Source organism: Neodiprion virginianus, chromosome 3 (genome assembly GCF_021901495.1).
Source record: "Neodiprion virginianus isolate iyNeoVirg1 chromosome 3, iyNeoVirg1.1, whole genome shotgun sequence".
In the NCBI taxonomy this organism is placed as follows: domain Eukaryota; kingdom Metazoa; phylum Arthropoda; class Insecta; order Hymenoptera; family Diprionidae; genus Neodiprion; species Neodiprion virginianus.
Genome location: NC_060879.1, coordinates 494929 through 512615, shown reverse-complemented (window position 1 = coordinate 512615; position 17687 = coordinate 494929). Strand labels below are relative to the sequence as shown.

The window sequence follows — 17687 nt, the reverse complement described above, 5'->3', positions numbered from 1 at the left end:
GACATTTTGCGAACCACTTTTAGCAGCGTGTATCAGGGGGCTGGTACGGTCAGTCGATTTCCGAACACGCCCTAAGACTTGTACAAAAAAATAAACAAGGGCAGCAAAAATTTTTGAGTTGTCGAGCGACGCGTAAATCCGGCAATTTCTTAAATTTCTCCTGAAAAAACTCCTGGATACTTTTTCCGCCAATTTTTTCTCCATAAGCTTCAAATTGCTCCGAAATTTAGGAGGAATTTATCTAATCTGGCAACACTAGCTGCCGCAATATTCGCCGCGCGTGGCCGAACGTCCAGCTACTCACGGCTCTGTGCAACGTTGCCGGTTACTCGGCGTCTGACGCCGGGACGCGATGTTGACGAACTTTTAAACTACGAACAAAAAGAAAAATTGAGAGAGAATGCGGCGTTTGCCGGCCGGCTTCATGGCGTTCGCAGTGTGTAGGTATACGCTTGGTATACGTACGACGTACTTGCGTTTGTGTACGTAACGACATACGGACTCACATGCGTCGCATGGGTTTCGTTGTCGACACCTTCACTCGATATACCCTACATCCATACCTACATCCTCACAGACTTAGCTAAGCCAAGCCTTTAGCTACATAACATAAGGTTACGTAACGAAAATACAATCAGTTGACCGGTACCGCAGAAGTATCGCGTTTTCATTCTCCGTTGATTATCAGTAGATAATTTACACTTGCCAATACTCATTCATACATACGTTACACGCACATCTTGTTCACTGGCTGCACTCCACGTTACGGAGAGCTTCGATTGTCTCTTGAGCAGGCGACGCGCGGGTAAGAAAAATTTCTCCATAAACGGGTGAATCGATGTGAATTATTGAGAGCTCACACATTGCTTACATACGAATCGCATCAAAATAGATGCAGAACATATTCCACATTGCATATCTGGAGAAATCCTCTCACGCGTAGCTCTACGTACGTACGTACATACATATACTTTTTAAAGTATTTTCACACCCACGAAGTATAATACGTGCATGCATACATATACGCAATACTTGTGCGATGTTACCGTATGAAGCAAACCTTACTGATAAAGGGTTCGCGTCGTTTTGTGGTTTGTCCGCTTCGAGCTAGTTTCTGATATCGGCAGTGTGAAACTTTGCTCGCAAAGCGATTGTTCCATTTTCGTTTTTCCATGTTCTTGATCATATTATCGCTCTCTCGATTAATTGAATAACAACACGCGTCGCCTACCCACCCATACTCTCTTCGCCGGTTTATTTACGTGTGTTTTGTGAACGTAGAAAAGGAGACGCCACCTCCGACGAAAGTACATCTTCCCCCTTGAAAAACTAACAAGTATAAACTGTCACTATAAAGCTGTCGTCTGGGATTCAAACGTGTTCGAGCAAATGGGAATAGTTAAAGGAATGAAAATTGAATAATAAAACAATCGTCTCAAAAAGGGGAACACGAGAGCAATACGCGAATAGAGAGATATAAAGGTTAGAGATTCGGTTTATACTGCGGGCAGCGTCGGTCAAGGGCGTTCGTTTTAACTCACCTTGTGATTGATATAAACCATGGGTAAAACGCCAAAGAAGGCGGTACCCGAGGGTGATGAGAGGAATAGGTACGTTCGGAGATTAAAAACGGCATCCGCTTCGTCGAGACAAGTTGATATCGCTGTGAATTTACCCGCGGCGCGTTCCGTGCAGCCTGAATACGAGAATACGAACAGGTTTGTAAAATCCAAGCCATCAACAAAACCCAACCTGTACACATAATTCTCTGCTGATTATACCTTGTCCAGGCTTATCTTCTCCATTTTTTATGGGAATAGACTTCCAAACTTTTGTTATATACCTTTTCCACACCCCAGTTGAACTGACATCGTACAACTCATCGTCGTTTAATATCGCTTTCCCACAGTGTCGTTACCCGTAGCACTCATTCCAGGATAAAGACGAATACGTATTTAACTATTTGTAAAATTACCTATCGTTTGTTTTGCATTTCCATCCTTGTATCTATCGTCGTATAGAATTATTGCGTCGAACGTTTGGTCGATACAAGGAAGCCTTTATATTTATGGCCGCTGTCTGATGATGTTTCAACACATTGATTTCCACGATTATCGGTAAAGGCAAAGAAATTCAATTTCGATCTATGTGAAATACAAAACCTTGGTGGTTCAGATATAATTTTAAACTATGACCTCTCATCCCCTGAAATCGAATGACGTAGTTCACGCATTCTATTGAAAACTGTTTTTTTTTTTTTCTGCCTCATTACTTATCGAAATCCACATACGTTACAGACAAGATTCATCTAAAGGAATTAATTACTGTTTCAGAGGAAAGCAACAATCGACGAATGTTCAGAAAAGTTTCAAAGCAGCTGGCACTAGCAAGACTTTCAAGGTATGTCAGTGAATGACAATTTTGTCTTTACTTTCGTCATTGTTCTCACTGTCCTAAGAAATGCTAATTTTAGTCTGAAATTTAACAGTCCCATTCTTCGATATCCAAGCGTTGATGGAAGTTTCTTAATTAGCCGGGGATACCGAAGCTATTATTGTAACGAATAGTGAAATATATAATCAGCTCAAGGAATGCAAAGTTCTGTCTTACAATGAATGCCAAACGTACAAAGTGAACAAACTTTCCTCGATAATAATTTATGTTAGTGAAACAGCAAGTAGCATCAGTTTGACTACCAACGTGGAAAGCTCAGAGTGTATAGAATTTAATTTTTTTTAAAATCGTCTGATCTACGTAACGATTTTTAAGGTACTAATTGAGTATGTGATTGCTGTTTTTGATAAATTGAAAAATTTGGATTTTTTTAGGAGAGAAGATCACTACTAATCAAGGATCAATGTCAATAGCAATTATCAAATATATACGACCTACACTTTGAGGTCAACCCGAACACTGTATCTAAAGCCTGATTAACAACTGAGCATGCTTATCTATATCCGTTTTTTTTATACGTTTCACTTGCCACACGTGGTATGAATGTGCCAGTACACTTCGGCCGGTCTTTGGAGTACGTTGTAGTACAAGTTTTATTAAAGTGATATCCAAAACGTTTCATTCCTGATTGATGTATTATTCACTGTTAACGATCTCACAAGATCATTTTTCTAAGTATAGCTTGTGCAAGACTCATTACATTTATTGTTATGATTTAATTAATTTGATATTACTTGACCTCTTCTTGCTCGTTTTTTACTATAGTTTATCGATCTATCTTTTTATAAATAACTTCACACATTAAGATATCTCTGTTTGGATACGAAACGTTTCTCCCGACTCCACACAAGTACAGCTGTGCAAACAACCGTCAGGTAGATTAATATCGTTGAGTAATAGATATTCTTGTTGCTGAGTGTCTAACTGAACCTACCAGCCGCAAGTTGATATTGATCTGGCGTAGGGATAAGAGGAGGTTGTCCTACGCACGGTCGCAACTATTTTAATTTCATTTGTTACAGAGCAAGCTTCGAAGTCCTTCTGTCAAACTTTCGATGTCTCGTTTGCCAAAATCTACGAACAAGCCAATATCGATTGAAAAAGAAACAAATAAAACCGTGATTTCATCGAAAAACCTAAAAAGCCGAACTATCGTTATGCAGCCGAAGTCGGAAGAAAGCGAGTCACAGACGAGTGAAAATGTCAGTGAGCAGTACATCGTTGATGAAGTTGATTTTACTGTAAAAGGTAAAAGAAGTGGTTCAGTAGTACAGGATGACGCAAATGAAGAAAGCACTACAGACGAATCACATGCGCAACAAATGGAAAAAGAAAATGAAAAGAAACAAGATAGTGAAAGTGTGAACATTAGCCAAATGGAGAAGGAAGGAGAACGTGAAACTGAAAAAGTAGCCGAAAAAGAAAAAGGAGATGATATTCAAGAGGAAATTGGAGAAAATTATTCAGAAAATTGCAGAATTAATGAACGCGAGATCAAAGCACAGCTCACTGATGATGCAATCAGCCAGATATTAGAAAACGATGATTCTAAGGAGGAAATGGAGGAGTATGAAGCAAAAATGAATTTGTCGATAGATAGCAGTCCTCTTAAAACAAATTTGAAAACGGAATTGAATAGTTCATGTGAAGAGCCTCCAGCGATTGATGAAGAACCAACAGATGCCGAGAAAGAGAATGGCCACGTTGCAGCCGACGATAGAGAAGATCAGAGCGAAGCTCCTACCGAGACAGAAAATTATTCCGTCGATGTAGTGGAGTCCACAACTTCAGAAATGTCTGAAGCATCAGAACCAGCCCAAATGGAATCCGAGAATGCGAGGACTAAGGAGAATCAGTTGCTACTGAAAGATGATGTGTCTTTTGTATCCTTTGATGCCTCAATAATGCTGAAAGATGTTCAAGTTCGATTGAACGATTGTCTGAAGGACAATTCCCAACTCTACGAACTGACAAATGAAGAACGTTCAATGTCCGAGCCGCTGTGCAAGGATTCATCTTTTGGGAGAACTCTCAGAAATATTTCTGGAAGACATTCAATCAATCGAATGCGTCACGTCACACTAAGAAACAGACTATCGCCTAATAGTTCTCTTTATGTGAACATGTCTTCGGTTTCCCTACCCGATGAAGATATTCGCGATCACAAGATAGTTCGCCATCGAGCTGGACTAATGCAGAGCACTTTGACTTGCAACGGTGGCACGCCCTCAGATCGAAAGCGTAAACTCGAACCGGAAGTCTGCAGTGAACCTAAGAAAGTTAAAACTGATTGCGAAAGCAGCTTGTTGAATACTTCGATTGGTATTCTTCAGGGATTGCGCAGGCCAATTCAGGTCTCAACGCCAAATGTTGGGGGCTACAAATTCAAATCAGATAAGCTCGATGTGAGCGGAATTGGAAGTAACGATGAAAAGATCCAAACCCAGGAAGGGTCGGGAATTGTGAAACAGTGGTGCAGTATAATGTAGAGGGCTTCATATCTCGTAGAAACGGAGATTTTTTTTTATAAAGGTCACGAAGAAGCCGATAAGATATTTTTTGAACCTTGGTCAAATTATCTGTTATCTTTATGCAGTAGAAATATTTTTCACATAAAATCAAACTGCTACACACTGATGATACGAGGAATTAAGAAGATCTGATGTTGCATATTTCATTATTTGCATTTAAAAAGGATTTTGTTTGTCAGTGAAATACACACCTTTGATTTAAAGCAACAAAACCTAAAATTCTGGGCGTGACTGTAAATGTGGAAGTTTTTTAAGGTACGTTTAGAATTGACACAGAGTTCAGACAAGTCAGTTTCAACCATTAATTTAAGTATCACTGATAATCAAAATATATACAATCATTTTCACAGAGTTTCAAAACAAGTTTATTTTAATGAGAGGCCTTGGAACCACTTCAAATTTCGCAATTCATACAATCATTTGTGCCGTGATATCTTTTTGGAAACTGAGTTTTTATCACCACACGTTATTTTGCCAAAATCGAAACAGAATGTAAAAATCATGCTCGAGTACTTGGAATGCAAAAATGAGATTTATCCGTACCTGCCCAAAGTCCTACATATGCCTTGAGATGGCTAAATGAAAAATGAATTACATCTATGTGGATGTGGTGCAAGTATAATACATAATACTATTTGGCCAATGATCTTGGAGTTATGATTTAATTCGAAATTTACATATTAAATATTAATATTACTTTCTTTTTTTTTTTTAAAGGAATAAGATTTGTCAACCATAATCATTAATCTAAACAGATATTTCATTTCCCGCGTTTCATCTGCAATTACTTATTTTAAAAGTCATATCTGATAGCTGGCATCTACATATATACATACATTTTACTATTTTATCACCATGACATTATAATAATTGCATTTATTACAATTGATACTGATTAAAAATTATCATTTTAGTTAAAACAATGAGAGGCTAACTGTAGAAATTCTTTTCAAATCTATGTCATTTGATAAAACATTGGCACGTAATTTGACATAATACAAGACAGTAAATGAGCAGGACGATAATTTCATTTCATTGAAAGCTGTTGTTTTATTTCATTCATGTGTCCGAATCTATATTGTATGCGTGCACAGTCTTCATCATACACTTATACAGTCGGAAATTTGTAGTTACAAATTTTTTTAAACATCGCCTTGGTATAACAAATTAATAGTACCATATTGCACCACAGCTCGTCAAGTCTTCCTACCAAAAGAAACTCATAAGCGTGTCAACGCGTGTTATAAGAACCCTCTTAATACTACTGCGATATTTAAAGAAAATTCAGGGCGTGTAGAAAATGCAATTTACATGCTGTTATTATTACTACTATCAAGTAATAGTAAGTTAATAGTATACACTAGAGTGGTTTATTTAAAAAAATTTTTTTTTTTTTTTTTAAGGTCCCTTCAAAAAATTTGTGACGAATACTGAAAAAAAAAAACAGTCGTTAAACCTGGAAGAAGTATGAAATTATTTAGAGGTCGTTACCGATTATTGTAACATATTTTTATTTACTCTTATGTGTGTACCTTGCGGACATATATGTATATATTAGTTAATTTTTTTTGTATCGTGGTTCAATTAATAGTTCACCATTCAACAGCAAATTGGACCTAAAAATTCCGCAGTCGGCTGTTCTCGTCTTTTACCCGAAAGATTGAGCGTTTCTGAGAAATTTGGATAACAGTTTTTGTTACCGAAAGAGGAGTATCACTTCAACTTAATGTCCCTATTTCGTTTTCAGTACTGATTTTTGTGAACAATGATTAATTGGACCACGATACGAAAAAAATTAACTGATATTTTTTAAAGCTTTAAATATTTTCATGCCTCCTCCGGGCTGTACAATAATTTATTTCTCAGTATTTGTCACAAATTTTTGGAGTATAACGTTGGAAAAGAAAAGTTTAAAAATGAACCACCCTAGTATACATACAAATATGTATATATATATATTTATATATATATATTTTTTATACTACCTACAGTGCTTGTAGAAGTTGGAAAACTGGAAGAGTGATGTGGATCGGCACGATGGTATTATTATTAGTATGTGTAATACTAAAAATAGGATGTGAAATGTACGCGGATTTCATTTTCAAAATATAGAATAATAATACATAATTATCGATTAGTTGATACATTGTATTACGTGTATTTTCTTTTAAATTAGCCACCTTTTATTTGTTTATTGCTAGGTTAATATCCAAGTTCTTACTTAATCAGAATATTCCCTGATTAACGTTAACAATTTTTGACAGTAATCATTAGCTCCATAAAATAGTAATTACTCAATTTGTTTATATTTTATATCATTTGCGTAAAAACATTACACGGTCAAGAGTAATGTTTGTTTTACACAGAGTGATTGGAGATATGTAAGAATTTTATCGAACTAAAAGTCAACTTTTGAAAGTTTGACATCTATTTAAATTGCATGATACATTTTATATCTATACGACAGTATGGGCGGTGTCAAAATTTTCTGTTTTTATACTCTCTGCTTTCTTCAACTGCATTTTCACTTTAGGTATGCCAAATACTAGTGGTCTAAGATTTTTCTATGAATTATTATTAGCAGGTATTAGCAGAGACTGATATTATAGATACATTTGCCTGTTTTAGATGCCGAATAACATACCTAACACAGGTATAGATACAATATTGTACGCCTCTGAATATTATATTTTATACTCGCTCCGATATTATTTCTTTTTTAATTTGAATAATTAAGGAGCCGCAGTGTAACGAAGGGTAAAAATAAATTATCTGTAAATACAAGTTAAAAGAATGCTTTCATTTTTCGTAAAAAAAAGTAGGGAACAATAATATTCAAAATTATTGTGGTTCATCTCATACATCTTGTTCCTCTTATGTTACATACCTATATATATATATATATATATATATACATAGATATAAAATTTAAGTTACTTTCTCTATAAATTTTTTTTGGACCGCGCCAAGTCAGCAAAAAAATTTAACAAAGGGAAGAAATCTTGGCGTGCATTTCACTCGAACGCAGTCTCTGGTAAAATGGGATGAACCGATGAATGAAAGAATAGCGTCGCCACCGCATTCGTGTCATTTTAGCGTCACGTGACACCTTGCCAAATTCCGATCATGCCGTGTCTCTCCGGTAACCAGAGGCCGCCACTCTAGTTCAACCAACCCCAAACTGTATCAGCGGACGGATGTGTGTGTGCAAGTGTAGCTGTGTTAGGATAAGCAAGAAGGATGCTTCGCTCAGTTTAGTGTGCGAAATGCGTGCCTTCGACGCTTGCCGTTTTGCAGAGTAGACAGAGACAGAGACAGAGAGAAGGAGATACGTACGTACGGACACATGTGACGGTGTAAAATAGCATATCGGTCGGGAATTATATATCAACAAGTAAGTAACGATTGATAACGTGCGAAATTCATACCGTTCAACGTGACTAAGATCGGTGAACAAAGCTCAACGGTGTTACGTGATCTCGGTTTATTTATACCAAAGATTGCGGGGCTAAATATGTGAAGCCTGGAGGAGGTAGTACGGTGCTGCGGCCTGCTGGGGCGGTGATCTCTTTCGCAAAGTGTGTGCGTGCTTTTGTGTGTTTCCACGCGGTGTGAACTGTACAACATACGTTGATACGCGTACGTTTCGCATCACGGCAGCGTTACTTTGTGGAGGAAATACGCCCTGACTAAACTACATACCTCGCGTCGTTCACCCTTCCCATTGTAAAGTACCTGCAGTTAAGTGGAAATACTCGACCGATCACCGTACCAAGGTTCGCTCGTGGCCTTAGCGCGAGGTGAACGATACAAATTGTGCATACATATTGTACACATGTCATTACTCACACACCTTCGTACGGCACGCGATTTCTTTATTCCACATTCGCTAATCTAGCTGTGAATGAGCGATTCTCTTTTACACGTGTACGCAGAGGCGTCGTAAATACGCATAAATCATCGCGTCGGTGTGAAGAAAACAGCTCTGCGCCAGTGCATCGGCATCCGCGTGAATCAGTGTCCGAGGCATGCCGCGTCCCACAAGGATTGTTAATTCACCGTTAAAATACACAGTATTCACCTCGATATTCGGCAGGATTTTACCCGACGATATATAACGTACGTATTTTATTATCTATGCTCGGAAAACGCCTCGGTATTATAGCGTAAGTATTGCATCTGGAGACTTGCGCTAGCACCGACCGACCAACCACTTTGCCCGTCAGCATGTTACGTGTGCGAATTTCTGAACTAGCCAATTTACCGAAGAACCTTTGATTTTACAACGGATTAATGATCTTGCGAATCAGTCTATAGGGCCGCAACCGTTTGCAAATTCTTGATGAAATTCGCGTAGGTGGGACAGGTATCCTGGGAACTGAACCGGGATTATACCATAATCGAAGCGGTGCTAAACATAACCTCTAACTTACCCACGCGTGCTATGCGTACACACACCATTTTATCTTCCTTATCGAGTCATTGAGAAAATTGTTAACTTACTGTTGTAGGTTTAGGATTAATAAGATGCTTGTTTAGTCATTAGTCGATGAAAAAGAATATATAACAAAGAAATTAAACCTAACCCACGTTGCCACGTTTTCTATCCTCGTAGTGTTGTCTTTCGCATCACGTGCAAGGAATTCACCCGAATTTCCTTATCGCTGAAAATATTTTCTCCAAAGCGGACAACGATCTATGTTACGACTATGCGTGTTTACAGATATACATATGCTCGTTATTTGCGGTATACAAACTGAAGTATCGTATAGAAACCTTGTAATTTGTAATGCGAATCAACGCTTATGGATAAAAATAAATGCTACACAGTTGGTGCGGTTACTTAAACATAAAATTTAAGCAAAGATGCCTCGTATTTTATTCTGATCAAGGATTTTAAAACATTTTTTCTTACCGCAATAAAAACCTTGGTCGTTTTTTTGTAGATTACTAAACAGAGTGCAGTTGCATTATAACAACAAACCTGGACGGGTCATGGAAACTGGATTTTTAAATTTTCGCGACGAGGAACACTTCTCAGGTTTCTCTTTGCCACTTGATCAGGTGAGATTAAAGCATGCGGGAATTAATATTTCTCGTACGTTAATGGTACATTATTGGTACATTATTTGTTGACATTGTATAAACATGTCGCACGATTTCGCAAGTCAAACTCATTTGTCTTACGTATTTACCCGATTGTCGTTTTAGCATAGTTATCGACAATATTAATCCATCCCCGAATATGTTTAGCGAACAGTAACTGAATCACCATGATGATGATTATAATGATGGTAATAATACTTATATGAATAATTTTGCAGCATGATATGCTGGAAGAATCACACAGCTCACTCATGGAGTTAATGCAAGATGACTTCCACTGTAACTTAGACTCGCGCATCGATCCTTCTGCAGTTCTTTGGGGCACCGAGCAAGAGTAAGTAGATCATACATTGTTCTGCTTTTCCACCTATGGGGCTTACCATTAGGACTGAAACATTTTTTTTCTTATTGTCATTACTTTTTTCATTTATTTCTGAAGCCATATTGTTTAAACGGAAAGACTTATTAATCGATCAATACTCATTTCAATCAATTTCAAGCCATTTCAAATACTTGAAAAATCTTCGTATTGTCATGCTTTATTTGCTGATGTATCACTATTCACATTCAGATTGAACGGCGACATGGCTGTATTGCCCGACTCTGGGGTGGCAACAGTTTACCCAAAAATGGAACACATCAAGGAAGACTTTGCCAAAATGCTAACCGATTGGCAGGAACATATAGGTTCACTACAGGTGAATTTATTGTTCAAATTAATTGAATCAAAATCTCAAATTTCAGTAATAAAAATGTATACGTTTGATTTTCTCAGGCCTCAGATCTGGAGGAAGATATGGATGTGAAAGATATGGTGGGGCTCGACATAGACGTGCCTAAAATAGTGGCTGTTGATGTTCAGGATAACATTTTCGAAACTGAACCATCAGTGTTGAAGATAAGCAAGGAAAAAAAAAACCCCAGCTCTTTTGTTAAAGTAAAAATCGAAAGACCAGACTCTCCGCAAAACGTAGACTCTTACGCAACAGGTTCGTATTTCCATGGTCGTTATCATTACAGTATAGAGTGTACTGTAAAGTGCCACCCATGATAACAATTCACTTGGTCTCCGTGTGAATCTTGGTGATAGATGAAAATAATTTCTATTCAATGTCGCAGAGAATACGAAGGTCGAGAATTGGGTCTGTCCGGACTTGAAACAGCCGAAAATAGAGGGAAACACAACTATGGAATATAGTCGTCCTGTCAAACTCAAAACAAATGTGGATAGGACAGATGTTGTGTTGAAATACTTAAAAGTCGAAAAAGAGGAAACAAACCACATTGGAGAGACTGAGATGGAAGACTGCATAGACGTGGAAACTGTGTCTGAACAAGTACCCGGTAATTATTGCACATGTCAAAATAATTTCTCTGTACCGAATATTTGGAGATTTTAGCACTTCGATGCTTCGCGTAGTCTGGTCAATAATCGTCCTTTGGTTAACCAGTACTAGAAGCTGGAGATGTAAAGAGTCTTCTGGAACAATTCGAGGCATCAGAGGCTGTCACTCCGAAGTCATCGGTAAGCGGGTATGGAAAAGGAGGGATCTTGCCAGGCGAGACTTTGGCCCCCTGCAAAAGTAAATCTATCACACCTGCTGGCAGGTCTCTCTTGTCACCGTTAAAGAAACCGGCAGAAGTCGTAGACTCGACGCTAAATCAAAATATAATGGATTCCTTACCTAAGGAAGTGATCGATAGGATAAAGGTAAATTAGTCTAACTCTCGTAATTGGCAGATGTACGAAATGGTGCATATCTGCTGCTGAATTATCTTTCGTGGTCAAGAGGTCAATTAACAGATGAATATATTCAACAATAGGCATCTGGACGCAAAAGAGTTATACCTTTGATTCCTGCAATACCAACAAAAAAATGTACTCGAAGTAGCGGCACTCGTATGCAAGATGCAGCAGCTACGCTTTCTCGTAACAAACTACTGAAAATCGTAAGTGCTCCAAAATCCAGCCCCAGCCAGCGTAGTACAAAAGATATTTCTGAGAAAAAATTTCGATCTCCCACAGGTAACTTATAATACAAATGGAAATGGTAGAGTCGATGGTTCGGTTCAATTGGATCACGATTACTGTAGCAGCGTGGGCTCAGCATTGAGGAGTTTAGAGAGTAATGCCGAGTATAATGGACAATGCAACAGCGAAAGTGATAAATGTGCGTTACCAACCAAAGACGAAAGCCTGAAACAAACGTCGAATAACCAAGCAAGCGTTTGCGGTAACAATTTAGAAACTTGTCGAATTGTGGCGGGTAAGAAAATATCACCTAAATATCACGGTGGAGACAGCTGGATTGATCAGAACTCTAAAAAGGACAGTGGCTTAGAGTCAGGGGACGTGAGTGATGCAAGTGAAGAATCACCACCTACGACAAATCTCTCGAATAAGGCTAAGAGCAACGAAGGAACTGTAGAACGACAGAAGGAGCAATCACAAGACAGCGTCCTGAAGCAGAACAATAATGTTGTTGTGAATAAACTAAGTACAAGTAAGTCTGTGATTAAACCATCTCCTGTACATGAGATGAAAATACGTTCCGCATTAGCGACGAGTATTCTGCAACTGCGAAAAGGTGTCCTGACAAAGACAAAGCCTGTCCTAGATATCGGAAATGGGAGGAGAGCTGGTGCATACATGTTCGGAATTGAAAGTGGTAATCCTAAGGTGAAGCAGATGGTATCGGTGTTGAAGAAGCCACCCGTTTCAACCTCGACTCTGATTAGTAATGTGAACGAAAGTATAGTCACTACTACGAACAGTTCTAACAACGAAGTGCAGAACATTATCGTTCAGGATTTGGAACAACAAGGAAGTGGAGAGGAAGAGATGAAGAAACCAGCGCGAAGAAAACTTAATCTTGCCGAGTATCGCAGTAGGCGAGACAAAAATCGCAGCGACAATAGCAGGACCAGTTCACCCATTCAACCTATGACTCTGATTTATATTCATCATGTATCTACGACTACAGAACCAATAAAAGACGATCCGGAAAATCCTGTGTGGTCAGAAAGAGAGATAGTCTCTGTATTGAAACCTAAAGCTGAAATTGAAGAGGCGAAAAATAGGCCTAAAATGCCTACTGAAGATGCTGGAATACAGACCAACGAAACAGTCTTTGAAAATCCAGCTAAAACCAATAATATTATTAACGAGAACAGGTACATTTTGCTTGAACTTAAACGTTTATCATGTAATTTCAAAGTATTATGATGACCCTGAGTCTCTTCAATGTCTGAGACACTTGTTTAAAATGAAATAATGAAAATGTTTTTTAAGAGATAGGTATTTCCAAAGTTTTGAGATTAAGATTGCATTCCAAATGACAAATAATCTTTGTACCTATTCTATCTGTTGGTCGGAAAAAATTTGAACCACTTTCCTAGTCTATTTTAAATTATTAATTTTGGGAATTTGGAAATTTATATGCCTCCTAAAAAAAAATTCTAATTAAATTTAATATAGATCCGGTATCTCACATGTTGCAAGGAGTAAGTGGTATGGTCAAGAAAATTCATGACAATTCTTTTGATACTATTTAATTTTGATATCATCCACATTGCCGTACTCTTATAACTGGTGTGGTATCAAATATTTTCAGGACAAGTCAAGTAAGAGACAGAAAGAATCGACAATACAGGCGGCGAAGGAATAGTTCTAGCTCAAGTCGTTCTAGATCGCGGAGTAGAAGTAAAAGCAGAAGTAGAAGCACGTCGCATAGACGAGGCGCCACACGAAGAAGAAGATTCAGTCACAGGCGTAGCTCGGTCAGCTCCACTAGCAGCTGGTCCTCTCGTTCTCGATCTAGGTCTAGATCAACATCGCGATCTCTCTCCACGTCTAGGTCACGCTCCAGGTCATCCAGATCCAGATCCAGGTCTAGGTCTAGGTCCAGATCTAGGTCCAGGTCAAGGTCTTCAAGATATTCGAGTTGCTCAAGGTATTTTTAAAGGAATCTAAAGAAAGTAGCCAGCATGGCAGTTTAGCTTTAATTCCACGGAATGTAACTGGGATCTGCGGTATTGGTTTTCAAATCTGAAAGAAAATTTTTATGTACCATAATTTTACCACGGAAAAACAGGATTCTGACTTGTGAACGTAAAATGGCGATTGTAGGTCTTCGACTCCGTCGAATTCTGGAAAAGGTAAAAGGTCAGGTCAACGAAGACAGCCAATGCGCAATCATGGTCCGAGTTATTATAGACACAGGCGGAACTCCTCTGATAGCAGTCACAGCTACCGAAGCTGGAGGAGGTAAACACATTGTTTCAATTCTGTTGTGAAGAGTTCCGAATACCAAAGTGGTGAATCAAAATCTCCTACCTGTTTTTCTAATACCCATGTCTGTTCGTTCTTTTATCCTATTTATAATATAATCTTGGTATAATGCGCTTAGAATTAAATAATTGTCACCGGCATAGCACACGTGTATGCTTATAGTCATCGAGTTTAAAAAGTTGGATGCCAATATAGCTACGGAAAAAGGAGTAACGACAATCAACGTCACTACAACTGAATGCATTATTGCTTTACTGACGTATTCATGGTTTTTTTCATATAAGCTAGGTCATATCATTGAAACATGTACGTGTGGTTAGAAAGTGGACACACTTTTTCGAACAAGAATCATAAAAAACATAACAAAATTTTTCATAGAAACACAAAGTTTGCATCATACATGAATATCTTGTACATCTGATTCAGAGGTACGAAACTGGTGTGGTAGTATACTTGGGAAAATTGATGTGACGTAAAAGCCATCAAATTGGTAGTGGAAGGTTTGACCGTTATATTATTCATGCTTTCGATTTTCTCACAATTGAGTGAGCACGTAACGTTGGAAGAATTTCTTTGTCAATAATATTCCCGCTACCGCTGTTGCTTTGAATTTTGTATATTGAACAATTGTTTAAAATTTCAGCTTCTAAGCATTGCCTAGTCATTACACATCCATTTATAACGCAAAACTCTTCAACCATCCAGGTCGTCTTCTACTCTTCGAAGAAAACCATATGACACATGGACTGACAGAGAGAAACAGAGGCAAGTAGAAGAACGCCGAGTCATTTATGTCGGCAGATTGGAAGAGGGTGTTTTGAAGGCTGACCTACGCAGAAGATTTGAACAATTTGGTCCAGTTGTTGATATCAGCGTACACTTTCGGGAACATGGGTAAGCCTCTCTAATGAACTATTTGATCAGGCATTTTATTAATTTGAAATATTGACTTATCTATGGCACATATGCTGGTCATGTTTCACAATCACTTACGTGATGCAAATATGATTTTTTTTTTTTCACCTCACAGAGATAATTATGGATTCGTCACATTTGCATACAAAACCGACGCGTATGAAGCTGTTGAACATGGGAATGATGACCCGATGCAACCTAGTTATGACCTCTGCTTTGGTGGCCGTAGAGCTTTTTGTAAAGTTAAATATGCAGACCTTGGTAAGAAAATTTTCGACTAAATGTTGCACTTGGTGAAAATCAACTTAAGAAAATATCATTAATAACTCTTGTTCAATGCTGAGTACAGATGGGATTGCGAGCAATTCGTTTGGCGGAGGAAGGAGTGGCTCTAAGTTAGATCAGGATAACTCGTTTGATCTTTTATTGAAAGAAGCTCAGGCTAAGCTACGCAAAAGAAAGGTTTGACACACGTATCATTTATTCATAGTAAGTTCTAACTTAGTACACGATGATAAACATATACCGCAACAACTATTATGATTGTATAAAAAGAATAGAGGAACAAAAGGTTCCAAGAAAAAAGAAAAAAACAAAAAAAATCGGGAAAGCAAGAAAATTATGAACATAATTCGTATATGATAGAAATGTAGGTGATTGTAGTATTTAAATGAAAAAAACGTGCGCACAGATGCGCATGTAATATCGCCAAACTCGCGTTTCTGATATACTGTATATTTAATCATTAAGCACGCCCTTTACATTTATTGCTATGAACGGAAACCATTTTAATAGTAAAGGTTTAAATGTGTTTTAGGTAGAATTTTTAGGTACACAAGTAATCAATTATTACCGATACTAATGTGTACTCATCGGTTCTCCATCAGACTACTCAATTTGTTATACTACTACTCTATATCTTTGGTTGACTTAGACGTTTTTACCACAGGACTATGTATCGGCCATTTCATTACAATACTGCAATATTATCTTGAATTGACTTTCTGACCAGATTCATCTGCTAAATTTAATACACGTGTACACGTATGATTAAGGAGGTTGAAAGCCTCTGCAGTTACGGGAAAAGGAGTGGTTCGCTCTCATGTGATGTTGACTTCCTAGTTATCCGCATTACATAACTTTTTGCATATCTGTTTACATCTTGTCAATACGTTTCTTCGCGATGTCTCTGTCACAAGATGTCAGATGGCTTGCAACTTTAATTCTATTTCATCTGGAAGCACGTTGACAACTTCTTTAAAATTTCAAAATTTCTACATATTTCCTGTTATCTCAACTTGAGCAATCAATCCCCGCAACAGTCCGCGAACCTCTAGTTAGAATGAATGTAATTTATGGTCTACTTTAGAGATTCAAATAACTACAACAATTATTACGCTCTAACAGTTTTTTGCATATTTTGCATTATTGAAAATTTATTTACAAGCGTGAATGATGTTAGTCTTACCTAGATTGGAAATTTTTTATTACTATGAGCCCGTAAATGGCATGAGTACAAAATGCTCTGTTCACGTATTATGTTTACGATATTTTTGCCACTATTTATTTATCAATATCGCCAACATTATTATTTTTTTGAGCACCTTACCGGAAATATGTCCTGCTGTCGATGTATTACAAAGAATAATCATATGTATATGTGAACACGTGGCATTTCACCAATAAAACGTATGTATACATGCCATGCAACTGTTCTTGTATGTTATTATCGTTAGGTAGATATGGATTAACTGATATCGTATTGGCGATTGAACGTATTTATTGCGTAGTTATAATTGAACCATCGATCGTCAAACCCCCAGAAGTAACGTCAGAAGATTATAGTTGTAACCATGAACTGGTTGAAGTGTAAGATGAAATTTAGGCAAATAACTAGAATTTAGAGTGATAATAAACGATGAGGATAAATTTTGCCATGACTCATTCATCGCGATATCTCATCGTTGACGATTACTTGATAAAAAAAAAAAAAAATAAAAAAAATGTAAGTTAATAGAAACAAAAAGATATCCTATTAATTGCTCCGAATCGTGAACCTTTCAGTGGTACAATTGATATCTATTATCACAGGTTTAAAGTTTTATCGTATGTCGTAGAATCGTATTTAACTGATTTCTTGTTGAAAAATACACAGAAAAAAATAAAATAAAATCAAGTAATTAAGAAGTACTCACAGTCTGATTCACTGCTACGTACAAACTCAAGAGTCTAGCTAATCTTAATCATATGATCTGTTAAAAGAGACACAGATTATATTTGAACTTACATGCAAATGCTCATCTTATTCCTTATATTACAATATTCTCAGAGCTGAAGACTACATTTATATTGTAGACGAAAATAATAAATGAAGTAATGTATCCGTTTTT

General features: G+C 37.5%; 2 protein-coding genes across 9 annotated transcripts; both read left to right on the top strand.

The window, feature by feature from the left end:
- The first annotated feature begins 529 nt into the window (after nucleotides 1-529).
- LOC124301107 (uncharacterized protein PF11_0207-like) lies at nucleotides 530-7122 on the top strand. Of its 5 annotated transcripts, XM_046755812.1 has the most exons (4): nucleotides 530-805; nucleotides 1282-1718; nucleotides 2334-2400; nucleotides 3477-7122. In XM_046755812.1, the coding sequence occupies exons 2-4, from the start codon at nucleotides 1561-1563 to the stop codon at nucleotides 4941-4943; spliced, it is 1692 nt and encodes a 563-aa protein (XP_046611768.1). In that variant the 5' UTR covers nucleotides 530-805; nucleotides 1282-1560; the 3' UTR covers nucleotides 4944-7122. The 5 variants fall into 5 exon arrangements, with proteins under 5 accessions (XP_046611768.1, XP_046611769.1, XP_046611771.1 ...); XM_046755813.1 differs by lacking the exon at nucleotides 1282-1718 and having other exon boundaries at nucleotides 531-805; XM_046755815.1 differs by lacking the exon at nucleotides 1282-1718 and having other exon boundaries at nucleotides 531-949.
- An 851-nt stretch (nucleotides 7123-7973) lies between these two features.
- Nucleotides 7974-17684, top strand: LOC124301104 (peroxisome proliferator-activated receptor gamma coactivator 1-alpha-like). 4 transcript variants are annotated; one of them, XM_046755802.1, is made up of 14 exons: nucleotides 7974-8379; nucleotides 9932-10049; nucleotides 10310-10425; nucleotides 10663-10789; nucleotides 10867-11080; nucleotides 11211-11435; nucleotides 11543-11802; nucleotides 11916-12041; nucleotides 12118-13265; nucleotides 13706-14044; nucleotides 14221-14358; nucleotides 15088-15276; nucleotides 15413-15558; nucleotides 15647-17684. In XM_046755802.1, the coding sequence occupies exons 2-14, from the start codon at nucleotides 9981-9983 to the stop codon at nucleotides 15763-15765; spliced, it is 3216 nt and encodes a 1071-aa protein (XP_046611758.1). In that variant the 5' UTR covers nucleotides 7974-8379; nucleotides 9932-9980; the 3' UTR covers nucleotides 15766-17684. The 4 variants fall into 4 exon arrangements, with proteins under 4 accessions (XP_046611758.1, XP_046611757.1, XP_046611756.1 ...); XM_046755801.1 differs by having other exon boundaries at nucleotides 7974-9104; XM_046755800.1 differs by lacking the exon at nucleotides 7974-8379 and adding an exon at nucleotides 9313-9338.
- Nucleotides 17685-17687: the final 3 nt, after the last annotated feature.